This window comes from Pongo pygmaeus, chromosome 6 (assembly GCF_028885625.2).
Source record: "Pongo pygmaeus isolate AG05252 chromosome 6, NHGRI_mPonPyg2-v2.0_pri, whole genome shotgun sequence".
In the NCBI taxonomy this organism is placed as follows: domain Eukaryota; kingdom Metazoa; phylum Chordata; class Mammalia; order Primates; family Hominidae; genus Pongo; species Pongo pygmaeus.
The window spans coordinates 150,079,425-150,106,250 of NC_072379.2; the positions used below are offsets into that span (position 1 = coordinate 150,079,425).

The window sequence follows — 26,826 nt, forward strand, 5'->3', positions numbered from 1 at the left end:
GCTCGGCTCCGCCCAGAGCAGGGGGCGGGCGGGTAGGCGATTCTCTCCAGTCACAGTTCCAAAAGGACGGGGCTGACAACATATCCTCCAATCACAGCTTGAAATGAGATTGATGTGTCTTTTCACCAATCACTGCCAAGGCGCGAGGGGGTTGTCGGGATGGGGGCGGGAGCCAACATGGAGCCCTCAGTGGGATGAGGGTGAAACTGCTATTGCCTGCTTCTGCTGTGTTCCCGCCTCAGCATGCTGGTGCATTTATTTCGGGTCGGGATTCGGGGTGGCCCATTCCCAGGCAGGCTGCTACCGCCCCTCCGCTTCCAGACATTCTCAGCTGTCAGGTAAAAAAGGAAAAACCTCAGCGCGGGCCATTGACCGGCCGGCAGGGCAGTGCCGGCCCACCGGGAGATGGAGTCCACGGGCTTGCGCGAGGCTTGCTGGGAGCTGTAGGCCAGGCCTACCGGGGTGGAATGTCACTCCGCGGGTGTTGGCCTCAATTATTTATAGTGACACTCCAGTCGCCAGCAGGAGGCTCCTGCGTCTGCAGCCGCGTGTCAGCCAGAAGGAGGGGACGCTCGGGGTCAGTGACCACGCCCAGTCAGCACTCCCGACCAGGGGTCGGCTTTCCTGGCCCTGGAGTTGATTGGGCGATTTGGACGAAAATTCTTATTACTATGAAGAGACATTTAATGTAGTGGTGCTTCCAGGATTCAAAGTGAGTCGAAGAAGAACTAGAGATGTTCAGCAGGGATAAAGAGCCAATCTAATAGGCCGGGCGCGGTGGCTCACTCCTGTAATCCCAGCACTTTGGGAGGCCAGGAGTTCGAGACCAGCTTGGCCAACATGGCAAAACCTCGTCTCTACTAAAAAATACAAAAATTTGCCGTGATTGGTGGCACGCGCCTGTAATTCCAGCTACTTCCAAGGCTGGGGCAGGAGAATCGCTTCAACCCGGGAGGCGGAGGTTGCAGTGAGCTGAGATCACGGCCACTGCACTCCAGCCCGGGTGATAGAGTGAGACTCTGTCTTAGGAAAAAAAAAAAAAAAAAGAGTCAATCTAATAACTTGTACATGTGTGTTTTTGGCAAAACACTCTACACAGGTTGGTCGAGAGAGAGACAGACAGACAGATGGGAAACAAACAAGGACCCTGAAACTACAACTCGAATGTAAATGCTTTATGAGAAGGGACTGATTCCTTTTCTTTTCTTTTCTTTTCTTTTTTTGAGACAGAGTCTTGCTCTGTCGCCCAGGCTGGAGTGCAGTGGCATGGTCTTGACTGACTGCAACCTCTGCCTCCTGGGTTCAAGCAATTCTCATGCTTCAGCCACCCAAGTAGCTGGGATGACAGATGTGCACCACACCCGGCTAATTTTTGTATTTTTAGTAGAGATGGGGTTTCATCATGTTGGTGGGCAGGCTGGTCTTGAACTCCTGACCTCGGGTGATCTGCCTGCCTCAGCCTCCCAAAGTGCTGGGATTACAGGCATGAGCCACCTCACCTGGCCGTCCTTTGTAATCCTAGAGTGAATTACTTGGGGGCCAAACAGATAGAAGATTCCCAAGGGCAGATGGATGTGGTGTTGTGTCATTTGGGAAGCCCATCTGACTGATGGAGGGCAAGAGCTGGATCGAGCTGGAGCTGGAAGTCTTGGTGCTGGGAAGTAATCAACATGCTCTTGGCAACAACCAAGCCTTTCTTAGAGTCTTAGTTTGGAGACAATGCAAGAAGCTGGAAAAAGACCATGCTAAATTATTGAAAGGTTTAAAAACAGTTCTTAGGAAAGAGTAAGGGTGTTGATGTTATTTAAACCAGAGAGAAACCCAAGGAAAGACATCAAATAATATTCAAGTATATATGTGTTCATTAGTCAGTATTTTTCAATAGATTATGAAATGAATTTAGTTGGTCAGGACCATTTAAAAGTAAATATAGGCTGGGCGCGGTGGCTCACACCTGTAATCCCAGCACTTCGGGAGGCCAAGGCAGGTGATCACCTGAGGTCAGAAGTTCAAGACCAGCCTGGCCAACGTGGTGAAACCCCGTCTCTGCTAAAAATACAAAAATTAGCCAGGCATGGTTGCACGCGCCTGTAGTCCCAGCTACTCGGGAGGCTGAGGCAGGAGAATTGCTCAAACCCGGGAGGCAGAGGTTGCAGTGAGCCGAGATTGCACCATTGTGCTCCAGCGTGACAGAGCAAGACTCCATCTCAAATAAGTAAATAAATAAATAAATAAAAGTAAATGTAGGCCAGGCACAGTGGCTCACACCTGTAATCCCAGCACTTTGGGGGGCCAAGGCAGGCAGATCACTTGAGGTCAGGAGTTCAAGACCAGCCTGGCCATCATGGTGAAACCCCATACAAAAATTAGCCAGGTGCGTTGGCTTGCACCTGTAATCCCAGCACTTTGAGGGGCCGGGGCAGGCAGATCACTTGAGGTCAAGAGTTTGAGACCAGCCTAGCCAACATGGTGAAGCCCCGTCTGTACTAAAAATACAAAAATTAACCAGGCATGGTGGTAGGCGCCTGTAGTCCCAGCTACTTGGGAGGCTGAGGCAGGAGAATGGCTTGAACCTGGGAGGTGGAGGTTGCAGTCAGCCAAGATAGCGCCACTGCTCTCCAGCCTGGGCAACAGAGTGAGACCCTGTCTTGAAAAGAAAAGAAAAGAATCAGAATACATGTTAAGAATTAGAGAAAATATTATTTTCTGAAGCATTTCCATTTTGTGTAGCATGTATGCCTTCATTGTACTGGGTTGCAAGTAAGATATGTTTCTTGCTGTAGACCACAGTAAGTCTAAACATTTGCAAAACCCTGTAGTAGTTAGGTCAGATTGTCCTGCACCTCTAATGAGGGCATGCATGTGCTCAACAAACATAAACATTTGCGGAACATCTATTATGTACCGGAGTTCTGCCAGTGCTATCTAAGATATAATTTCCTGCCTTTCAGAAACACATGGCGTAATGGGAAAACTGGACAGTTACACAAGGCAGAAGGAGAGTAAGCGTCTCTATCTTTATGATAGAAACAAGAACACAGTGAAAAACAAGACATAAAAACCTGGCAGTTGGAATGGGGTGGGAGAAGGCCTCATGTTGGCAAAAGGCACAGGCCTTCCTGAAAGCAGGGGAAGGATGAGATGAAGACTGCAATTAGAAGGGTCTAGGGATGTGAAAGGCTGTGATGGTAAAGAGAAAAGCTCACACTATTCTTTTTTTAAAGCCTTTCCCCATCAGTAAACTCATCTAGATCTTCTAGATCTCACCATCCTCTCCTGGCTGGATAACTTCTGCTCCCTACAACCAGTCCTTTCTGCCTCCAGCCCATGCCCCTCTGCTATGATCTTTTTTTTTTCCAAGACAGAGTCTTGCTCTGTTGTCCAGGCTGGAGTACGGTAGCACGATCTTGGCTTGCAGCGACCTCCTTCTCCCAGGTTCAAGTGGTTCTCTGCCTCAGCCTTCCAAGTGGCTGGGACCACAGGCACACACCACCACATCCGGCTAATTTTTAGTAGAGACAGGGTTTCAACATGTTGATCTAGAACTCCTGGCCTCAAATGATCCACCTGCCTTAGCCTCCCAAAGTGTTGGGATTACAGGCATGAGCCACTGCGCCCGGCCATGCTATGATCTTTAAAATGCAAACCTAATCTTGGCACACCTCAGCCTAAAAATCACCATGACCCTTATTGCCCCCCAAGTCCAGAAGCTTTATAAGAACTAGAAAACTGCCCCTCCCCCAAGTCTCATGTCTCTTTTCCCTTCTTGTAGGTCAGGCTTCAGTCATACCATTCCTGAAATTTCTCTCCCATCCTTTCTTACTGCAGACACCCACACTTGCTTTCCCTCTGCCTAGAGCTCTCCCCTTTACACTCCACCCCCACCTGTGCCTGGCCTGTTCCCCCTCAGGCCTCACCTAGAAGGCCTTTCCTGACTCCTTCTGAGGAGAAGGAGGAGCAGGGCTTCAAGCTGTTTTGTGCCTCTGATTTCCAGTTAACTGTGAGTCTCCCGCACTCAAGCATGACTGCTGTGAGGGGAGTTACTTCAGCTGTCATGTTCATCTCCATCCTCTCCATAACCCCGAGCAGAGCACCTGCACACAGTAGGTTCAAAATGTGTAGAATAGGCCAGGCGCGGTGGCTCATGCCTGTAATCCCAGCACTTTGGGAGGCTGAGGCGGGTGGATCATGAGGTCAGGAGTTCAAGACCAGCCTGGCCAATATAGCGAAACCCCATCTCTACTAAAAATACAAAAATTAGCTGGGCGTGGTGGCTCGTGCCTGTAGTCCCAGCTGCTCAGGAGGCTGAGGCAGGAGAATCTCTTGAACCCGGGAGGCAGAGGCTGCAATGAGCCGAGATCGTGCCACTTCACTCCAGCCGGGGTGACGGAGTGAGACTCTGTCTCAAAAAAAAAAACAAAAACACAATGTCTAGAATAGTGGAATCGATGTTAGCATTTTATAGATGCGACAGCTGAAGGAAAGAGAAGGTAATTGGCCTATTCAAGATGACAAGATAAGTTATTAGAATTTTTATTTTTCTCTGTTTCCTCCTTCAGCTGTGGAGAGGGAGCATGTGTCATGGCGCCCCAGGCCAGGGAGGGGAGGTAGGGTAATGGGCCTGGGACATCAGAAGACATGGCACGCTGGCAGAGTAGAGCCAGCCTGGGTGCTGGAGTCAGACTTCAGACTTGGTTCCCTGCTCGTCCCAGTTCTGCTGCCTGGGGACAAGTTATTTCAGCTCTCTTAGCTCCACATGATTTTTTTCATCTGTCAGGTGAGAATAATGGTACCTCCCTCCCAGGGAGGTGAGGATCAAGGGAAGTAGCCCATTAGCTCCAGGAGGTGGGGCCATGTCTGCCCTGGTGGCTGCTGTGAGCAAGTCCAGTGCCGGGCACAGGAGCAGCTCTTTCCTCACCTCTCTGCACCGTGGTCCCTTGAACCCCCGGCCCCTTCCTGTCCAGGCAGTGTGTGGCCATCTAACGTGCCATCCAGTTCTTTAGGCTGTCATTCTGTCAGAGCCTGGAGTCGAGGCTTCGAGGGCCCTGGCTGGCTGGGTGTGGCCTGAGAGACGCCCAGGGGAATAAGACTTTTAAGACTAGATTTTGTGCTCAGCATCTCATTCCTCTGCAACTTTGCCCATGGACATGTCTTAGAAACTGAAGTTGCTTCAGAACAGCCCTGAGAAGGGCAGGGGCAAGGGCCTGAAAGAAGAGGAAGTACTGCTTCCAGAGGGCTCAGCCAGAGCCCCATGGGTGTGCTGGTCAGCTGGAGGGCAGTCGGAGCCTCGAGCCTTCCATGCCTCTCTCTCCTTACAGGTACTCTGATGGCTACCGCAGCTCCTCCCTCTTCTGGGCCGTGGCCCACCTACGGTCCCAGCTCTGGGCCCACCTCCCTCGAGCCCCCCTAGCTCCCAGATGGAGCCCGTCTGCCTGGTGCTGGGTTGGGGGAGCCCTGCTAGGCCCCATGGTACTGAGTAAGCATCCCCACCTCTGCCTTGTGGCCCTGTGTGAGGCAGAAGAGGCCACTCCTGCCAGCTCCACACCCCATGTCGTGGGGTCTCGCTTTAACTGGAAGCTCTTCTGGCAGTTTCTGCGCCCCCACCTGCTGGTCCTGGGGGTAGCCGTCGTGGTGAGGCTTTCCCCACTTCTCCATCCTGGGGACAGGGCAGGACCCAGAGCTGCAAAGGGATGGCATTCCTGCCTCGCTGCCTCTCAGGGGAGAGCTCACGGGAGCAGTGAGGGCTAGCCAGGGGTCCAGGGGTGCCAGGAGCATCAACACTGGGTGGCTGGGTGGGCAGGGTTCCGTGGGGGCTGGAAGCCAGGGTTTGAACCTCTGAGAGGCACTGATGTGTCCACATGACCAGCCGCAACCTGGACAAGAGCAGGGCTCAGTAGTGGGAGAGGAAGGGCCAAGATCTGGCTGGGGATGGGGAGGCGTGTGGCTCCCCCACTCAAAACATTTGTCCCCTCTGTCTCCCCTTCCAGCTGGCCTTGGGTGCGGCACTAGTGAATGTACAGATCCCCCTGCTCCTGGGCCAGCTGGTAGAGATCGTGGCCAAGTACACGAGGGACCACGTGGGGAGTTTCATGACTGAGTCCCAGAATCTCAGCACCCACCTGCTTATCCTCTATGGTGTCCAGGTACAGCCAGGAGTGGGGCTGGGGGCCGCCGAGGAGCCACCCGAGGCATCCTTGAGTGCACTGGGCTCTTTCGCAGGGACTCCTGACCTTCGGGTACCTGGTGCTGCTGTCCCATGTTGGCGAGCGCATGGCTGTGGACATGCGGAGGGCCCTCTTCAGCTCCCTGCTTCGGTACTGCCAGCCGCAGGGTGCAGAGTTGGGGTGACTGATGGCCCGAGGGGTCTGGGGGTAGGGCCTTATCCTGAAGTAATGTCTCCCTCTTCTGCCTTCCTTGTTGGTCCATGTTCCATGCCAGACAAGACATCGCCTTCTTTGATGCCAATAAGACAGGGCAGCTGGTGAGCCGCTTGACAACTGACGTGCAGGAGTTTAAGTCATCCTTCAAGCTTGTCATCTCCCAGGTCAGTGGCCCAGTGGCCCCCACCACATCCACACACAAACTTTCCCATGTGGACTCACCAGGCCAACTCTGCCCGCCCCAGCCTTGATGTTGGGCTGACAGGCGCACACTGCCTTGAGAAGCCCACTGCCTGGTGAGGGCATGAGTGAGGGACCATGGAAGTTCACGGAAGGAGAGTGTAGAGGCAGTGTCCGAGGTCAGGATGGGCTGCTTCTCCACTGCTCTGAAACCGAATCTTCCCTGGAAAGCCTTCCCAAGCACTCAGACAAGAGCCTTTCCTGGCAAGAGCAAAATCACTTCGCCTGCCTTGTCCCCAGAATGCCTGGATTGCTGACAAGCATTGAGCGTGCGCAGTGGCCTACCAAACACAGATGCCCTCCCGTTATCTGCCCACACTGACTCTGACTGCTGCATCATGCCACACACTGGCCTAGGTGGTCAGTGGTGTGCCCCCATGCGATTCTCTTTGTTCAGTTCCTAGAACAGAAAGAGAAGCAAGCCAGGATTTGTCTAGGGGAAGGATGCCACAGTTCATAGCATTCTGGCTCGGCTCCCTCAGGCCTGCTGCTCGCACTCCGACTGGCCAAGTTAGGGTTACGTACTGTGACCGATGGACTGCCACTGGGCCTCCCAGGGGCCAAGACCTGGGCCTTGGCCTTGGGAGTGCAGAGCTACAGCCAGCTGACCCTTGGAAGAGTCGTTCCTGTCATGGTGCGGACGCCGTAGCCTCCCGCCTTCCCTCCCACTCCTTAGGGGCTGCGAAGCTGCACCCAGGTGGCAGGCTGCCTGGTGTCCCTGTCCATGCTGTCTACACGCCTCACGCTGCTGCTGATGCTGGCCACACCGGCCCTGATGGGAGTGGGCACCCTGATGGGCTCAGGCCTCCGAAAATTGTCTCGCCAGTGTCAGGAGCAGGTACCGCCATTCCTGGCCATCCTCTTCACCCTCCCCACACTGTTTCTCTTTCCACTCCCTGGAACTCCTCCCTGTCCCCATCCTGGACTCCTTGTCCCGTTTCCTGGACTCCTTGCAGATCGCCAGGGCAATGGGCGTAGCAGACGAGGCCCTGGGCAACGTTCGGACTGTGCGTGCCTTCGCCATGGAGCAGCGGGAAGAGGAGTGAGTCCTGGGAGGGCGGAGCACAAAGCAGAGATGCCCCCCACACCCTGCCCACCCTTCGTGCCAGCCCAGCTGCCTCCTGAGTGCACTGGTCTCTCTCACCAGGCGCTACGGAGCAGAGCTGGAAGCATGCCGCTGCCGGGCAGAGGAGCTGGGCCGCGGCATCGCCTTGTTCCAAGGGCTTTCCAACATCGCCTTCAACTGTGAGTGAGCCAGTTGGGGGCTGGAGGGGCCCTTGTGGGCTGGGGAGGAGCTGGGAGCAGCCAAGGCAGGCAAAGGCCCGCCCTTCATCTGCTGGCTGCCTGCATTTGCCTCGGGCCAGCTGCTAACTCTTGCAGGTAAAGGGAGGGTGCCGATGTCCCAACCCAGCTATGGGACGCCATGTGGAACGCTACAGGGCCACCCTCAAGGAGGCCATGGAGGTGTGCCCACCCCGACTTGCTCTTCCGAGGAGGAAGCCAAGGCTGGGACCAGTCATGCACCTCACCTGACTCTCCCAGTCAGCAGTGGCAGAGCAGGCCCAGGGCTGTTTCCTCTGCCCTGGCTTCGTCCTCCCTCACTTCCCCTCTCCTGCAGGCATGGTCTTGGGTACCCTATTTATTGGGGGCTCCCTTGTGGCCGGACAGCAGCTGACAGGGGGAGACCTCATGTCCTTCCTGGTGGCCTCCCAGACAGTACAAAGGTAAGTGGGGACCGTTCCCATCGCTACAGAGCCCCCTGCCGCCCTCCAGAGCCCTGTGGGCTAGGGGACACAGGTGCCAGCCTTCTCTGGGGGCTGACTGCTGTGCAGCTCCAGGCCTGCCCAGCTTCCCCAGGGATGCATAGGGTGGGGGGAGAGAGCCCCTCAGGGCCCATAACAACCTTCCCGGCTGGGGCAGTGGCGCTGCAGCAGGCAGGTCCTTGTCATCTTCAGCCTTCCAGAGGACCCAGAAGTTTCATTGACAGGCTTTTTAAAAATTTGTTTTAACTGTGGTAAAGTACACAAAACATAAAATGCAGCATTTTAACCATTTTGAAGTGTGCGGCTCATGGGCAGTGGGTGCACTCACATTGCTGTGCGGCTGTCGTCACCGTCTGTCTCCAGAACTCTTACCTGGCAGAGCAGAAACTAACCCCATGAAACTCGAATCCCCATTCACCCTTCCCCAGCCCCTGACACCCACCATTCTGCTTTCTATCCTTATGATTTGACAACTCTAGGGACATTCTGTAAGTGGAGTCAGACTATATCCTTTTGTGACTGCATTTTGTCACTCCACATTGTGTCCTCAGCTTCCTCTGTGTTGCACCCTGTCCGAATTCCCTTCTGCTGCAGGCTGTGACATTCCATGCATGGAAGGACCATCCTTGACAGGCTTTGTGAGCTGCCCTTCCCCATGCCTGTCACTTCCAGGGATGACAAGCTGACCCCTGTCCCCACACACCCCACCCTTATAGCTTATTGCTTTGCATTGGTCCGAAACTACCCGCTCAGCTGAGCCTCTAGGGTGACCAGAGCTGATCGCCAGACAGCCCAAGGTGGGCCTCCCCGCTCCTATCTCTTTCCAAGCTAAACACAAGCAGTTCTACATAAATATGTTATGGTAAATAATGAGATAGTAAATATGCTGTAACGGATCATCAAAGGGTGAAGACCTGTCTCCACCAACTGTGCATCACCTCTGCCGCCCCATCCCTCCCCCACGAGCCCCCTGCTCTTCCTCCGGGGCCCCCACCCCATTCTGCTGAGGCATGTGTCCTCGCCCTGCTGCATGGTGCACCCCTGCGTGTGTGTCCGCCGGATCAGAACCCCTCACTGCAGGGTGTACTGTCCCAGGGAAGGGGAGGTGGATGGAGACAGGCTCCCATTTTCAGCCCCAAACCTGACATTCCACAGAGACGTTCCTCCCATCTCCGCAGCTGCATGGACACCCTCGTGGGCCCCATTTCTGCTCGATGCTCCCTAATCTGAGCACCTTTAGACCCTTTCTGGTCCTGGGCTCAGGCCTCCTGGGCAGCCTCGTCCCTCCTCCAGCCCAGGGAGCTGTTCTGTCGTGGCTTTGGAGTTCAGCTGCTCTCACTGTGATAGAGATGGGATCTTGGGGGGCTGAGAGCTGTTCTGTCGTGGCTTTGGAAATCATATGCTCTCACTGTGATAGAGATGGGGTCTTGCGGGGCTGGGAGCTGTTCTGTCATGGCTTTGGAGTTCAGATGCTCTCACTGTGATAGAGATGGGGTCTTGGGGGGCTGGGAGCTGTTCTGTCGTGGCTTTGGAGTTCAGATGCTCTCACTGTGATACAGATGGGGTCTTGGGGGGCTGGGAGCTGTTCTGTCGTGGCTTTGGAGTTCAGATGCTCTCACTGTGATAGAGATGGGGTCTTGGGGGGCTGGGAGCTGTTCTGTCGTGGCTTTGGAGTTCATATGCTCTCACTGTGATAGAGATGGGGTCTTGGGGACTGGGAGCTGTTCTGTCGTGGCTTTGGAGTTCAGCTGCTCTCACTGTGATAGAGATGGGATCTTGGGGGGCTGAGAGCTGTTCTGTCATGGCTTTGGAAATCATATGCTCTCACTGTGATAGAGATGGGGTCTTGGGGGGCTGGGAGCTGTTCTCTCGTGGCTTTGGAGTTCAGATGCTCTCACTGTGATAGAGATGGGGTCTTGGGAGGCTGGGAGCTGTTCTGTCGTGCTTTGGAGTTCAGCTGCTCTCACTGTGATAGAGATGGGGTCTTGCGGGGCTGGGAGCTGTTCTGTCATGGCTTTGGAGTTCAGATGCTCTCACTGTGATAGAGATGGGGTCTTGGGGGGCTGGGAGCTGTTCTGTCGTGGCTTTGGAGTTCAGATGCTCTCACTGTGATAGAGATGGGGTCTTGTGGGGGCTGGGAGCTGTTCTCTCGTGGCTTTGGAGTTCAGATGCTCTCACTGTGATAGAGATGGGGTCTTGGGGGGCTGGGAGCTGTTCTGTCATGGCTTTGGAATTCAGATGCTCTCACTGTGATAGAGATGGGGTCTTGGGGGGCTGGGAGCTGTTCTATCATGGCTTTGGAAATCATATGCTCTCACTGTGATAGAGATGGGGTCTTGGGAGGCTGGGAGCTGTTCTGTCGTGGCTTTGGAGTTCAGATGCTCTCACTGTGATAGAGATGGGGTCTTGGGGGGCTGGGAGCTGTTCTGTCGTGGCTTTGGAAATCATATGCTCTCACTGTGATAGAGATGGGGTCTTGGGAGGCTGGGAGCTGTTCTCTCGTGGCTTTGGAGTTCAGCTACTCTCACTGTGATAGAGATGGGGTCTTGGGGAGCTGGGAGCTGTTCTGTCGTGGCTTTGGAGTTCAGATGCTCTCACTGATAGAGATGGGGTCTTGGGAGGCTGGGAGCTGTTCTCTCGTGGCTTTGGAGTTCAGATGCTCTCACTGTGATAGAGATGGGGTCTTGGGGACTGGGAGCTGTTCTGTCGTGGCTTTGGAGTTCAGATGCTCTCACTGATAGAGATGGGGTCTTGGGGGGCTGGGAGCTGTTCTCTCGTGGCTTTGGAGTTCAGATGCTCTCACTGTGATAGAGATGGGGTCTTGGGGGGCTGGGAGCTGTTCTGTTGTGGCTTTGGAGTTCAGATGCTCTCACTGTGATAGAGATGGGGTCTTGGGGGGCTGGGAGCTGTTCTGTCGTGGCTTTGGAGTTCAGATGCTCTCACTGTGATAGAGATGGGGTCTTGGGGGGCTGGGAGCTGTTCTGTCGTGGCTTTGGAGTTCAGATGCTCTCACTGTGATAGAGATGGGGTCTTGGGGGGCTGGGAGCTGTTCTGTTGTGGCTTTGGAGTTCAGATGCTCTCACTGTGATAGAGATGGGGTCTTGGGGGGCTGCTTCCACCACTGCCTGCCCTGCTCAGTGCTGACCCACTTCCCTTGACCAGAGTTTTGGCCTCTCTGAACGGGACAGTCGTTTTAGTCCTGAGGGCCCATAAGAAGCCCAGTGGCAGCCGGGTGTGGTGGCGCACACCTGTAATCCCAACACTTTGGGAGGCCGAGGTGGGCAGATCGTGAAGTTAAGAGATCGAGACCATCCTGGCCAACATGGTGAAACCCCGTCTCTACTAAAAATACAAAAATTAGCTGGGCGTGGTGGTAGTCCCAGCTACTCGGGAGGCTGAGGCAGGAGAATCGCTTGAACCTGGGAGGCAGAGGTTGCAGTGAGCTGAGATTGCGCCACTGCACTCCAGCCTGGCAACAGCAAGACTCCGTCTCAAGAAAAAAGGAAGCCCAGTGGCTCCCTTAATAAAATCACCCCTTAGCCCTCTGTGGTGGGCAGTGGTGGGACAGTCTCCCTGCGGGGAGAGTGGCTGCACTGTCCAGCCCCAACCCTCCCACTTCGGGGCCCCCACTTCCCCTTTAGGGCCTGAGACTCTGACTTTACCTCCCACGGTACTGCTTAGCCATCCAGCAATTTTATGACACACACAAGAACCCCCAGGGGCTTGTCTGTGCTGTTTCGCTAGCTGCTCCTACAGCCACAGGCCCTAGACCCATCCTCTTGGGGGTCCTTCTAGCCCTGCCTATGTGGAGATTCTTTCCCACTCATCTTGGGGGGATTGGATTTGTTGCATAAAGCAGCTGGTGTGTTTCCCACTAGGTCCTGCCAGCTAAGCCAAGGGCCTATGCATTGGCGCTGGGGTCTAACAGAGAGAAGGCAGAGAGAGGGGAGCAGGATGGCCCGACCTACCTCAGGCAGCCTAACCTATGAGCCCATCCTGAGCACTCCTGATGGAGATGGGGAGGTGCCCAGACAGACAGCAAGTGGGGCCCAGCCGCCTCATCAGAATCAGGGCCAGGCTCCACCTGGAAACAGGCCCGTAGCCTACAGCCCACAGCCCCTGAGAGCAGGGTCATCGCACTCCAATGAGTCATGTGCATTTTGAATTACAGTTGCTGCCAAGCCCCTTTGCCAGGCCCTAATGTCTTCCAGATCTCTGGTGGAGAATGTTCCCCTGCTCATCAACAGATAGCTGGCTGGGCTGGCTCCTTCCTGCCTGGTGCCTCCCCCGGGTCCCTTTAGTAAGTGCTGACTGCGCTGAGTCCACTGGGACCTTTTCCTTTTGGGTTTCGAGGCTCCTTCCACTCACCCCCACCCTAGTGCTGGAAGAAGTGAGTCTGCAGCTGAAGGGTTGCTGGGGAGTCAGTCTTTCCTCTTCTTTAGGAGGGGACCAGGCATAGGCATGAACACACTGTCACAGGTCAGCCAGGCCAGTCAGGGCCCAGTGACTCACCTTCCTCCTCAGCCTCCTGGCAGGCAGCCAGCCCTACCCCGGCCCTGCCGGGACAAAGGAGGCCACCCACTGTCTAGACAGATAACACCATGGGTATACTTACCTGCGGGGCAAGCTCATGAGAAAAGTTTTTTTCAGGGAATTTTGTTTTGGGGTCTCCCGAGAGTTCCCCTGTGGCCCAGTGTCTTCTGTTTTCTTCTTTCTCTAAAAAGATTTAACATCCCTTCTTCCACCTAAATGTCAGCTGAAGTCATTGCTTCCCCAAGAGTCTGCAGCATTAGATCTGCTCTCCCCTTGTGAGCCACACAGCCTTGATCTCTGTTCACGGTGGCGGCCTCTGCATCCTCAGGGCCGAGCAGGGAGTCCGTGGGTCAGCTGGGCTCCCTTCCTCGTGGGCTGATATCACCCCTGCATGTGTGCACAGGCCTCACCCTGCAGACCACAGGCCAGGGCAGTGGAGGACACCCACAGAGGCCTGTGCCTTCACTTCCATTTCCTCCTGGAGCACCCCCTCCCGGGGGCTTGGGCTGAGCTGAGGGACAGCTGTCATCCTCATCTGGCCAAGGAGGGAGCCAGGGCTCAGCGATCTGGTGTTGCTACGTCCCAGGGCTCCACGCCCCCATGGTGCAGGAGCAGTCTCTGCATTTGGCCATAGGCCACCTGCTTCCTTGCTCCCCTACCCCACCGTGGCGTCCTTCCCCTCTCTGGCTCTTCTTGTTCTGCTCCAGCCTCTCTCCTTTTTCTGACAGGTCCATGGCCAACCTCTCTGTCCTGTTTGGTCAGGTGAGTGGCCGGTAGGGTGGAGGGCCTGGGATGTGGAGTTTGTGCCATGTGTGTGCCGCTGTGGGAGCTGCCTATTGACTGGGTGTGGGCGGGCAGAGGAGCTGGGGAGACCCCAGCCCAGAGCCACGGCCACTCCCTGGAGATGCTGTGGTCACCCCCACTCCTGCCTCCCTGCGGACTTTGGATCCCCTCCCACAGGTGGTCCGGGGGCTGAGTGCAGGCGCCCGGGTCTTTGAGTACATGGCCCTGAACCCCTGCATCCCGCTGTCTGGGGGCTGCTGTGTCCCCAAAGAGCAGCTGCGTGGCTCCGTTACATTTCAGAACGTCTGCTTCAGGTCAGCACGGGTGAGCAGGCATGGGGATGGGTCCTTGGGCTGAGGATGAGGCGAGAGGATTTGGGGGTGGAGGTCTGGACTAATGCCCCCCATAGACAGGCCCTCTCAGAGGGCTACAGGGAGACTTCAGGAGGGACCCGGGCAACAAGGGCTGGGAGCCTGGTCTGACTGCGGGTCTCTCGGCTCCTCCCAGCTACCCCTGCCGCCCCGGCTTCGAGGTGCTGAAAGACTTCACCCTGACGCTGCCCCCTGGCAAGATCGTAGCCCTCGTGGGCCAGTCTGGGGGAGGTAAGGGGAGCCCACCACCTTCTCTTCACCCTCTGACTCTTCTCTGGCAGCCACTCAGAGCAAGGCCGGGAGCAGTGAGCCCCCAGTGCGGTCTCTTCCTCCACTGCCACAAGGGGCCTTCTTTCCTGGGACAATCCCCAGAATCCCTGGCCTCCCTCCCTCTCAACCCAATTCCCCAGGAAAGACCACCGTGGCTTCCCTGCTGGAGCGCTTCTACGACCCCACGGCAGGCGTGGTGATGCTGGACGGGCGGGACCTGCGCACCCTTGACCCCTCCTGGCTCCGGGGCCAGGTTGTCGGCTTCATCAGCCAGGTGCGGGGCCACATGGGCGGCCCTTGGCTCCCACTGCCTGTCCTCCCCTGGGCCGTGCCCCCTTAGTCCTCAGGTGCCTTTTCTTTCTTTCCCACCCTCATCCTTGCTGCTCTTGGGAGACCCCTGGCCTTCTTCACACGGCCTCAGCTGTCCTGTGGGTGTGGCATCCCTGTCCCGGGAGCAGCCACAGCTCTGCCTGGTCTCCCAGAGCAGGGATGCTTTGTCCCCATTTACAGCAGTCTACACAGATGGGGAATCCCTCAGATTCTCTGCAAATCCCATAGCATCCAGGTCTAGAGAAGCCTATGGTGGAGGTGCTGAGCTGCAGCTGTTCTCCCTCTGCTTGAGGTGGCACTGCCCAGCGAGGGTCCACCCTTCCCTTTGAGGGCCGTGAATGAAGAGGGTATGCCTGCTGTCCCGCCAGGGAGAGTGCCTGTGCAGAAGAAAGGCAAACGCAAGCCCCCAACTCCCAGCGCCCTGCCCTGCCAGCTCCTCCTACTCCAGCTCCTGGGGAGGGGTTCTGGGCCCTTGGTAGGAAGTCGACCTGTCCTTCCCTTTTGGGGGGCCACTCTGCGTCCCCACTTCACCTCTGACTTTGAACGTCTGATTCTTCAAGAGATCCTGATCTAATCCACCAGATAGACTGTCCCAATGTACGTGGTGGCCCCCCGGTTTCTGGGGCAGAGAGAATGTTTCTGTGGACTCTGTCTCCATAACCCTCACCCACAGGAGCCCGTCCTGTTTGGGACGACCATCATGGAAAACATCCGCTTTGGGAAGCTGGAAGCTTCCGATGAAGAGGTGTACGCAGCCGCCCGGGAAGCCAATGCTCACGAGTTCATCACCAGCTTCCCCGAGGGCTACAACACCATCGTCGGTGGGTACTCGGGTCTGCCGGGAACCAGGTGGTGGGGCACTGGGACACAGGATTCCACAGGAGCAGTGAGCAGCCCAGTGGGACTGAGGGCAGCAGGGACAGCTGGGGAGAAAGACAGTTGTGTCAGGGAAGACCAGAAGCACAGCCAAAGGGGACAGAGTTGTTCTGTGGGGACAGGGGAGTCCAGGCCAATGTGGTTCAGAACCAGCAGACCAAGCAGGCTGCAGAGACAGGACGGGCTCTAGGAGGAGCTGGAGAATGCGACAGAGGGCATATGACAGGCCCCTGGCCAGGGACACAGTGATGCATGGTGTTTGGAGTCCTCACCGAGTCTAAAAGGCCGCTACTTCCCCAGACTCAACAGAAGAAACGGGGGGCTGCCTCCTCTCCACTGTCCATCCCCCTCTGGCTCCTGTTTCCTTCCTGTGCTTTTCATCTCTAAAGTCGTTTCTCCTCGTTAGAATCGGGGTGACTGGATGGGCCCCAGGAGAGGGCTCTGGTGGTTCTGAACTAGGAACACGCAGCCTGACACTGCAGGGCGTGCACCTTGGAGCTTGACATGCAGAGCTCCCAGGTCTTTTTCCAGCCTTCGGGGCCATGTTTCTCGGCCAGTGTCTTGGCTCTGTTGCACAGTGTTTCAGCACTTCTCAGGATACAGGGACACCTGGGCTTCTCGACGCTGGTCAGTCTGAGTCCAGCCTTCTGAGCTGTGGGGCCAGTGTCCCCAGCCCAGCCATCGTGTTCTAGATGGCTCCTCCAGCCGTGTTGATACACTGTCCAGATGCCAGCTGTCCTCACTGGGTGCTCTCCCACATCTCTTTTGGGTGGCACTTTCCTTGTATCTCTGATCCTAGTACTTTCTGCTCATTTGGGCCTTCTTGGGGCTGTGTCCTTACTGACCTGTCACCCTGCTGTCACCTTGAGGTTCTTTTTGGCTCCCAGGCTGCCACTTGTGCTGTCCTCTGTGGGCTTCGAATTCCACCTCCCTGGAGTCACTGGACCCCAGAGCACATGTTTGGGTGCTGGATGTTCCCCACAGCCACAGAGACCCGGGAGCTGGGAAGGTGGCTTGGAACTGCAGGCACACGACAGGGTGTGGGTCATCCTGGCCTGAGGCACTGCCATGGCTGGGGAGGGGCATTTGGCAACTCCCTTGGAGTGCACCAAGCCCTGCTGGCAGGTGTCACGCCACCCTCAGAGGCAGGGCAAGTGTGCACAGTGGCTGAGGGACCCAGAGGTGGGATGAGCCAGTGCAGGGGCAACCCAGAGGAGGAGTGTGCACAGTGTGGGGTGGGGGGTCAGAGGCAGGAGGAGGGTGCACAGTGCCGGGTGGGGGGTCAGAGGCAGGACGAGGGTGCACAGTGCGGGGTGGGGGGTCAGAGGCAGGAGGAGGGTGCACAGTGCCGGGTGGGGGGTCAGAGGCAGGAGGAGGGTGCACAGTGCCGGGTGGGGGGTCAGAGGCAGGAGGAGGGTGCACAGTGCTGAGAGGGGCACTTAGAGGATCTTGATGGGCATTCAGGAAGGACCCTGTGCCCCTTTGTGGGCCACCGTCAAGTGCACAGCTTCAGGCTCCTGCCCTGCCCCTCCTTTCCCAGGTGAACGGGGCACTACCCTGTCTGGGGGCCAGAAGCAGCGCCTGGCCATCGCCCGAGCTCTTATCAAGCAGCCCACAGTGCTGATACTGGATGAAGCCACCAGCGCGCTGGACGCAGAGTCCGAGCGGGTCGTACAGGAGGCCCTGGACCGGGCCAGTGCAGGCCGCACGGTGCTGGTAATTGCCCACCGGCTCAGCACTGTCCGTGGGGCCCACCGCATCGTCGTCATGGCCGATGGCCGTGTCTGGGAGGTTAGTCGTCCTGGGGGCGTGGATCAGTGGGTTGAGGATGGCTTCATCACGGACAGTGGCATAATGCTGCAATGAGTTATATGAAGGTGTGGCCTGGCCCCAGGGCCTTGGGGGCTGTATTCTGGAAGCAGCGTCCCATGTAGAGTCAGGAGTTCCTGCATTCAGCCAAGCCCTGGCCTCTCAGGCCCTCAGTTTCTTCCTCTGTCCCCTGGGATAGTATTATTGCACCATCAGCTCCCAGGATCAAAAGGAAAAGTACTAGCCGGGTGCCTGTAATCCCAGCACTTGGGGAGGCCAAGGCAGAAGGATCTCTTAAGGCTAGCCTGGGCAACATAGCGGGACCCTGTCTCTACAAAATACCAAAAAAAAAAAATTAGCCGGATGTGGTGGCATGCACCTGTACTCCCAGCTACTCTGGAGGCTGAGGCAGGAGGATTACTTGAGCCCCAGAGGTTGAGGCTGCAGTGAACAATGATTGTGCCATTGCACTCCAGCCTGGCATCAGAATGAGACCCTGTCTCAAAAAACAAAAAGGAAACATACTCAGAGTATGGTGCTGGGAGTGAGGAGCAGGGCTGGCTGCCCAGGGTATCAGGTGCAGAAGAAGCAGCGCCAAGGAACCTGTGCAGGGAGTCAGGAGTAGGACCTCAGAGGCTGTGTGGCGTTGGCTCACAGCCGCTCATTCAAGCCAAGGCTGAGGGGCTTGTGCAGGGAGACAGATCCTGAGTTGGAGCCTTGGGCTCTGTAAGGGGGACAGAGGGAATCATGTTCTTCCAAAATTCAGCTAAGTAGGGAAGTGGCAGTAACTACTGCAGCATGCCAGTGGTGGTTCCTTTCAGATTGGGCATTGGTTTCAGAGTGTCCCCAGAAGGGACATCGGCCTAAGTGACCATGGACCCAATGGCTGATAGAGAGGCTCAGCCCTCTGAGTGTTCTGAAGCCTGCATGCCTTGGAGCAACCGTCCGCCCCTCCCTCCCGTCTTCCAGGCTGGGACACATGAAGAGCTCCTGAAGAAAGGCGGGCTGTACGCCGAGCTCATCCGCAGGCAGGCCCTGGATGCCCCGAGGACAGCGGCCCCACTGCCCAAAAAGCCAGAAGGCCCCAGGAACCACCAGCACAAGTCCTGAGAAGGGCCCCTTGAGGTGTGGTCGCTGCCAAGCATCAGTGTTAGGGCTGGGGCTCAGCCTGGGGGGAGCCTACTGGGGACTGAGCCCCCAGGAGGGCCAGCATGTGGAGAGTCGCTGCGGCTGCTCCTGCTCACAATAAAGCTGGGGCCGAGCGGCTGGCAGGGGAGGCCAATCCCTCCCTCCTCTCCCCAGTCCTGCCGGCTGCCTCCCTCCCACCAGAGTCTGCCAGAGTCATTGGGCTGCAATGGGCAGACACAGAGTTCCCCGAGACACCTCCACTCTGTTCTCCCTTTGCCCAGACCCCTCCAGACCTCTCAGAGACGTTCTGGCCAGTCTCCCCGCCCCACCCAGCAGCTTCAAGTTGGCCAGGCCTACAGTAGCTCCAGGGAGTTTTTAAAAATCAGGGTCTGGAAGTGGGCCTGGGAATTTAAACCTAAGCTCTTCCCACACCCTTGCTAGGACCTCACTTTCCTAGACTGGGGACTGACTCCCTCTCCTGTGTCGCCACTGCCTCGCTGGACCATAGGAGAAGGAGCCTATCCCCTGGCTCACCCTGGAACCCACAGTCCCCATCTTCCAAACAACCTCCCTCCCTTCTCCCTGCATAGTGAACACAGTCCTGATTTCTAGATTTCACCTCCCCTCCCCACCCCCAAGGGACACAGGCCTAACAGGGCCCAACACTTGGGGCGGGTAGGAGGGACGAGGCCACAATGGCCAGTTCCCACGCTGTCTTCCACCGGCCCTGCCCTGTGTGCCTGGAGTCTTTCACCCACTGAGATCGTGGACCAGCCTCCATCTACACCAAGAACACCCAGCTCTGAAGGAGATGGGAGGGGCTGATGCCCACCTGGAGCTCTCAGCTTCCTGCCCACACTGCTGACGAGTACAGAGCTAAATGGAGCAGCTACTGCAGAATCCAGTACAGAATCGGTCCAGGAGGGCGCGGCTGTGGACAGGCCAGCCTCCCCAGCAGGTTCTGGGAGGCACACCTTGAAAGGGGAAGGCAGACATCCTGAGTGATGGGCGCCTGTGGCCCCGAGGCTGTGGATGAGGGGGCTAGGCTCCTGCTGGCTTCTGAGGGGCCTGGAAAGGCACACAAGTAGGGCCTTGGCTGAACTGGCACCCCAGCAGGACCTTGTGTCCCTGCACTGCTGCAGATGCACCAGCCCTCCCCACCTTGGTGCCGCTGTCACTTCCTACTGGGATCCTTCCCCCATCCAGCCACACCCAGGCTGTGGGACTACACGGTGCCCTGCTTCCCTGGGCAGGAGAAGAGGTGGTGCCTGCGGTGCACCTTCACAGCCAGGCAAGCATTCTGGATTTATCCTGTGTAAAGAAGGGTGGTACCCTCTTTCAGGGGTGTGGCGCAGTGCATTGATGGAGCAGCTGGTGCTGCTGGGAGGCCAGCCTGGAAGAGGCAGCAGCGGCTCAAGTTTGCATGCAGGAGCCAGAGTGGGACCCACAGGCTCTTATGGATATGGTTTAGAACTAGATGGTGCTTTGAGGACAAGCCATCCAAAAACCCCAGGCCCACATCCACCCTGATTTGATATCCCACTTCCTGACAGATCAGAGGCTGTGTCTTTAGGCAGTGGAGGCCCAGGAGCAGAGCCTGGGGCTGGTTCACAGCTAAACCCCTCCTTAGGGCAGTCCAGAGTAGGGCCTCAGCTTCTGGTGAGTCCACAAGCCCTGCCGGGGCCCTGCTTGTTGGCCTGACCCCTCCCTCGCCAGGCAGCCAGCCAAGGTGGCTCCTGCTTCACCCGCTCAGTCATCAGCCTCAGGCTGCCCAAAATGCCTCTGACACCAGATTTATATCTTCTGGGCGGCTTCTTCAAATCCAGCCCTTCACCCACCCCCTAGAGAAGCAGTGAAACCCCACAGCTAGTCCAGCTGGAAGAGCTAGACTGCAGGAGCCGTGCCGTCTTCCTAACCTCGCCTCGGCCTTAGCTCCACAGTGGAGAGCGGGAGCCTACCTGTGCTTGATGGTGAATGCCTGTTTTGAGAGTGTGAGTGGGATCATCTACAGTAAAATACTTGCAAAGCACGGCACTGTGGCTCTGGGGAGCTGGTACGCCTGTGCTGTAACCATGGTACTCAGTCCTTCCAAAGTGTTTATTAATCAAGCACCTGTCATGTGCCATTGAACCCACGATGGGGAATGAGGACGGTCCCTGCCCCCATGAAGCTTGTGTCCTGTTGGGAGGACAGACAGGTGGCCCAGCAGTTGCAGCATGGTGTGTGCACACATTTGGCTGGTGGAACCATGTTTTTACCACTCATGGTCAAAAAAAGCCCACCGAAGTCCTGGGAGTTCACATCTGTGTGAAGATATGGCAACATTGTTTGTAATGGAAAGACTGGACACTCCCAGTGCTCATCAGTGGGGGAGTCATTAAATAAACTATGGTATGTGCACATAATGGGTGGTATGCAGCCCTTTGGAAAAATGTAGGTTTTCCAGGTCCTGGATATAGCAGTATAAGATGGGAAATCACAGAATACCCACGTTGTGCCTGAGATGGCAGGTGGGGCACCCGTGGTACCCGGGAGGGTGGCAGGTGGGGCACCCATGTTCTACCTGGGGTGGCAGGTGAGCCCATAACCATTGTAGAGGCCAACATCCTCAGAGGCCTGAGTGTGGGGAGGTGGTAGGCTCTGACTCCCTAGGGAGAGAGGGACACTTAGGAAACAGACGGGCCCTGGAAGTGGGATGTGAAGAGTGCGCTCGCCATCCAGTGTAGGCTGAGATACTGGGGGCACAGAAAGAAGAGATCTGCCAATGCCAGTCTTCCAACCACTTCCCAGCTTGGCCAAGAGCCAGCTCTGGTATTCGTGAAGGAACAGATCCTGGGTGAAGCTAGAGGGAAGGCCGCAGAGGCAAAAGGACGGAGGAGCTAGGCCAGGGGTCAGCGACTGACCCTCGGGGCCAGTGTACAGGGGTTGCAACTGGGAGCCTAGGGGGCCCCAAGGCACTTCCAGGCCCAATCTACCTCTGGGCTTTCCTCAAGATCTCCCTGGGATCACTGCGGTTTCCTCCTGGCGCCTCTCATCTTGGACAGCCATGCCCCCCTCCATGCTGCACTAATGGCTCAGCCTGGGGCCCCAGGGACCTCCCCTACCCCCCAGACTGCTCTGTCGGCCCCCTTTCCCCCCTCACTGCTGAAACCCAATCCTTTGCAGCAGCGCCGGCTCAGCACCACCGGCTCAGCACCGCTCCGCAGCCCCTGCCTGCCACGGTCAGCTACGCCCCACCTGGTCTGCTGCGGAGTTCCCAGCCCAGTGCCTAGCCCAGTGGAGCCACAGCCTGTTCCTCGGGAAGGAACAGTGGGACCTGACCGGCCAGATCACCTCCAATCCCACCAGGGTAGTGCCTCCCTGCCTCCCAACCTTGGCTCTCTCCCACCCTCTCCTCTCCTCTCCTTGCCTGACCTCCTGAATCCTATCTTAGCCTCCTTAGCCCCCTGACTGACCCTCTCTCGCTTCTTCCAAGCCTCTGTAGCTGGCCCCCCTCCTGGGTTCTGGCCATGAAGCCCACCTCAGGCCCAGAGGAGGCCCGGCGGCCAGCCTCGGACATCCGCGTGTTCGCCAGCAACTGCTCGATGCACGGGCTGGGCCACGTCTTCGGGCCAGGCAGCCTGAGCCTGCGCCGGGGGATGTGGGCAGCGGCTGTGGTCTTGTCAGTGGCCACCTTCCTCTACCAGGTGGCTGAGAGGGTGCGCTACTACAGGGAGTTCCACCACCAGACTGCCCTGGATGAGCGAGAAAGCCACCGGCTCGTCTTCCCGGCTGTCACCCTGTGCAACATCAACCCGCTGCGCCGCTCGCGCCTAACGCCCAACGACCTGCACTGGGCTGGGTCTGCGCTGCTGGGCCTGGATCCCGCAGAGCACGCCGCCTTCCTGCGCACCCTGGGCAGGCCCCCTACACCGCCCGGCTTCATGCCCAGTCCCACCTTTGACATGGCGCAACTCTATGCCCGTGCTGGGCACTCCCTGGACGACATGCTGCTGGACTGTCGCTTCCGTGGCCAACCTTGTGGGCCTGAGAACTTCACCACGGTGAGCTGACCTCCCTACCTATCCTGCCAGGGACCCAGAGAGCCGACCAGTCCCTGCCCAGCACCCACAATCCCCTAGCCAGCGTAGGCTCCCCCAAAGCCAGGGGACCTCTTCCTTCCTAGCAGCCACGGACTCCCCACCCCCCAGTGCCACTCCGTGCAGCCCAGGAAGCTGTCCTCCTTGGGGCTTTCTCTGTCTCCCAGCCCGAGGGGAACGCGTGAGGCCACACTGACCCCGGCTGGCCCTAGGCCTGAGTCTGGCCCAGGCAGGCCCTGCTCCTGGGGCTGGTGGTCCTCCCTGGTGGGACCATTCTGGGGCAGAAGACCCCTATCTCTGCCAGTAGGTTGGAGGGGGCTTGCTTTCCCTCTGCCTTTTCAACATACTGCCAGCCCCGGAGGACAGCCACAGGGGCCCATTTCCTTTTCCCACAGTCCCCAGAGAAACACAGAAAAACCTGTAGGCTGTGCCCTGGGCTTTGGTGGGGATTGGCGGGATGGAGGAGCTGGGGTGATGGGCTCCCCAGAGCGTCCTGCAACATGTGCCCACGTGGAGTGTGGGGCTGGGGGCATTGAGTTGCGGGCTTCAGTATTCAAAGAATAAACACAAACATACCATGAGGTGGGGAGAGGTCCCATGACCATGTGCCTGCCTGGGGGAGATGGCCATCACCCTGTCTGCCCTCCCCAGATCTTCACCCGGATGGGAAAGTGCTACACATTTAACTCTGGCGCCGATGGGGCAGAGCTGCTCACCACTACTAGGGGTGGCATGGGCAATGGGCTGGACATCATGCTGGACGTGCAGCAGGAGGAATATCTACCTGTGTGGAGGGACAATGGTAGGGAGCACACAAATGAGGCTGGGGGAGGGCACGGATGGAGTGCAAAAGGCTAGGGGAAGGAGAGGAGGAGAGGAGGTGTCAGGGTGTTCCCCCAGAACCTGTGAAAGGGGCTGGGCTGGCTCATGGCAGTCCTGGGGAGAGGGGCTGCAGTGAGAGGTCTTGTCTGGTTGGGCAGGAGACCTGACCACACAGGTCAGGCCTCACAGTTCCCTCCCCGACAGAGGAGACCCTGTTTGAGGTGGGGATCCGAGTGCAGATCCACAGCCAGGAGGAGCCGCCCATCATCGATCAGCTGGGCTTGGGGGTGTCCCCGGGCTACCAGACCTTTGTTTCTTGCCAGCAGCAGCAGGTACCCTCCCGTGTGCCTCCACACCTACTACTTCAAGCCCACACCACCTTGGACCCTAAACCCTCAGCTCCTCAGACCTGTCTAGGGGCCTTTCCCCAGCTGGCCTCTCACGCTCTCCGGGAAGCCTCCTTAACCCTGTCCCCCCACAGCTGAGCTTCCTGCCACCGCCCTGGGGCGATTGCAGTTCAGCATCTCTGAACCCCAACTATGAGCCGGAGCCCTCTGATCCCCTGGGCTCCCCCAGCCCCAGCCCCAGCCCTCCCTATACCCTCATGGGGTGTCGCCTGGCCTGCGAAACCCGCTACGTGGCTCGGAAGTGCGGCTGCCGAATGGTGTACATGCCAGGTGAGGGGCTGGGGTCTTCGTCCTGTGGCAGGCAGGGCCCAGGGAGCTGAGGCTGCTTCTAAAGCCATCTCCCCGGCAGGCTGCTTCTAAAGCCATCTCCCCGGCACCCGCAGGCGACGCGCCAGTATGCAGCCCCCAGCAGTACAAGAACTGTGCACACCCGGCCATAGGTAAGGGCGAGCCTCCCCCACCTCCCGTCCGCCCCGCTTAGCCCGCGGGCGGCTGACGCTGCCCGGTGGCCCGCAGATGCCATGCTTCGCAAGGACTCCTGCGCCTGCCCCAACCCGTGCGCCAGCACGCGCTACGCCAAGGAGCTCTCCATGGTGCGGATCCCGAGCCGCGCCGCCGCGCGCTTCCTGGCCCGGAAGCTCAACCGCAGCGAGGCCTACATCGCGTGAGCTGCGCGGGGCGGGCGGGCTCCTCCGAGCCGGGGGCTCCCGACGGGGCGGAGCGGGGCAGGCCAGGCCGTAGCCCTCGTGCGCACAGCCCGGGCGGAGGCAGCCTCCGCAGCCTCACTGGCTCTGGGGCTCCGTGCTGGTTGCTTAACCTTTCTGGCCCTGGGGGATGCTGACGCCTCCTCCCAGGGGTCTGATTTTTTTTCTTCCTTTCCTTTTATTTTTTAATCTTTACTTTTAAAAAATAGAGACGGCGGGGGGCGGGGGCGGGGACTCGCTGTATTGCCGAGGCTGGTCTCACTCCTGGCCTCAAGATCCTCCCTCCTCATCCTCCCAAAGTGCAGGGAGTACAGGTGTGAGCCACCGTGCCCGGCCCCTCCCAGGGTTCTTGAAAGGGGTGAGAGAACCCACAGCTGCTTCTTGCCAGCAGTGGGCACCAGGCGGTGGCCAGCCCACAGTTGAGGCCACTCTTGTCCTCAGGGAGAACGTGCTGGCCCTGGACATCTTCTTTGAGGCCCTCAACTATGAGACCGTGGAGCAGAAGAAGGCCTATGAGATGTCGGAGCTGCTTGGTGTGTGTGCAGGGCCCCCAGGGCTGGGAGTTGTGGGCAGGCAGGTGGCTGTGAGTTGAAGGGTGACCCTGTCTCCACAGGTGACATTGGGGGCCAGATGGGGCTGTTCATCGGGGCCAGCCTGCTCACCATCCTCGAGATCCTAGACTACCTCTGTGAGGTGGGCCAAGGCCCCCACTGCGGGGGGTGGGAGGTGGGAATCAGGGCCCCTAGGATGAGGGGGAAGGCATGCACTGGCCACCTCCCATCCTGCTTGCCTCCAGGTGTTCCGAGACAAGGTCCTGGGATATTTTTGGAACCGACGGCACTCCCAAAGGCACTCCAGCACCAATCTGGTAACAGCCCCTCTTCTGGAGCCCCTGCCTGCTCCAAGGGTGCTAGGCCCCACCCCTGAAGCCTAGACCACCATCCCGCCCCAGCTGAGGAGAAACAGGCAGGAGGGTGTGCAGTGACCTTGACTGGTCCCTGGGAGGAGGACCACTCCCCACCTCTGACCCTCTCGTCCTCACACAGCTTCAGGAAGGGCTGGGCAGCCATCGAACCCAAGTTCCCCACCTCAGCCTGGGCCCCAGGTAACACATAATGGCTCCCTAAAATCAAGGGAGGGCAGGGGCAGGCACAGGACAGTGGGTGTGCCGGTTCCCACCCCAGCACTCTGCTCTGTTCCGAAGACCTCCCACCCCTCCCTGTGCCGTCACCAAGACTCTCTCCGCCTCCCACCGCACCTGCTACCTTGTCACACAGCTCTAGACCTGCTGTCTGTGTCCTCGGAGCCCCGCCCTGACATCCTGGACATGCCTAGCCTGCACGTAGCTTTTCCGTCTTCACCCCAAATAAAGTCCTTATGCATCAGCCTCAGCTGTTTCTCTTACAGGGCAGAGAGTAGCTAAGCCAAGGTCAGCCCAACTTAGCCATCGGAAGTCTTCTGCCAGCCATCATCCAGCTGGACGTGGCTTCTGAAATGTGGAGCTGGGCCCTTGAACCCCCATGAATCTCTAGGGGAGAATGGTAGCAAGAGGTTATCAGTCATTTGCACCTCAGTGTGAGTGAGTTTAGCCGACTGACATCTTAGAGAGAAGGGAGGACAGGTATCCTCCAAGCCCAGGGTTAGGTGTGAGGTGCAGAATCACAGTCAGCAATAAAGGTATAACTGGCAGAAAACTCTGCCCAGAGCCCAGCAAGAAAAGGCAGGGAGAAGACGGGGCAACTCCACTTTCAAGAACACCTGTGTCCTGCCTTACATCCTGACTCCTTTCCCACATTTGGGACGAAGTGCGGCACACAGCCTGTCTCCATACAAACAAGTTCTGCCTCCTCAGCCTCCCCACAAGAGCTAAAGGTCCCAGGCTTGAGACGGTGGGGGTGGGGGTGGGGGTGGGGGTGGGTGTGGGCGGAGCCCTCCCTTCCCCTTCCTGCCAGTAAGGACACACCAGGCCCCAGCCACAGGCCCAACTTCCCTGTCTTTCACTGTACCCCAAACATTGGGAAACTGACAAATAGGGAGTGGGAGGGGGTGTTCCTGATGGAACCATATCTTTGGGGCTCTCCTGTGCCAGCCTGCAGGCCTGGGTATGGGGGGATGATGAGGGAAGGGACAAGAGGATCCACCTGAGATATGGAGAACCACAAGGAGAGGCCCAGCCCTTTCCTCTCCACCCTGGTGGGGAGCCCATCCTTGCTCCCCTCACTCTGAGGGACCACGTCAGGCCCTCCTGGGCAGAGGGAGGGAGGGTGGGAGGAATGGTTGTGCAGCGACAGTGCTGCCCTGCCCCAGGGGTGAGGGGTGAGGGTCATGGCC

The 26,826-nt window shown here is 57.8% G+C and overlaps 2 protein-coding genes across 3 annotated transcripts; both read left to right on the forward strand.

Annotated features, from left to right (window-relative positions):
- Positions 1-20,888, forward strand: ABCB8 (ATP binding cassette subfamily B member 8). Of its 2 annotated transcripts, XM_054494475.2 has the most exons (16): positions 1-338; positions 5,319-5,631; positions 5,988-6,143; positions 6,220-6,314; positions 6,439-6,544; positions 7,297-7,458; positions 7,577-7,662; positions 7,768-7,865; positions 8,239-8,344; positions 13,645-13,678; positions 13,877-14,013; positions 14,207-14,301; positions 14,481-14,614; positions 15,344-15,491; positions 17,087-17,337; positions 18,325-20,888. In XM_054494475.2, the coding sequence occupies exons 1-16, from the start codon at positions 244-246 to the stop codon at positions 18,463-18,465; spliced, it is 2,157 nt and encodes a 718-aa protein (XP_054350450.1). In that variant the 5' UTR covers positions 1-243; the 3' UTR covers positions 18,466-20,888. The 2 variants fall into 2 exon arrangements, with proteins under 2 accessions (XP_054350450.1, XP_054350454.1); XM_054494479.2 differs by lacking the exon at positions 5,319-5,631 and having other exon boundaries at positions 195-338.
- On the forward strand, positions 20,750-25,880 carry ASIC3 (acid sensing ion channel subunit 3). The gene is made up of 13 exons (XM_054494481.2): positions 20,750-20,874; positions 21,649-21,832; positions 21,959-22,526; positions 23,214-23,364; positions 23,589-23,716; positions 23,866-24,061; positions 24,175-24,231; positions 24,308-24,455; positions 24,937-25,028; positions 25,109-25,188; positions 25,292-25,363; positions 25,542-25,600; positions 25,700-25,880. Exons 3-13 carry the CDS (start codon positions 21,993-21,995, stop codon positions 25,776-25,778), a joined length of 1,596 nt encoding a protein of 531 aa, XP_054350456.1. The 5' UTR covers positions 20,750-20,874; positions 21,649-21,832; positions 21,959-21,992; the 3' UTR covers positions 25,779-25,880.
- The last annotated feature ends 946 nt before the right edge of the window (positions 25,881-26,826 follow it).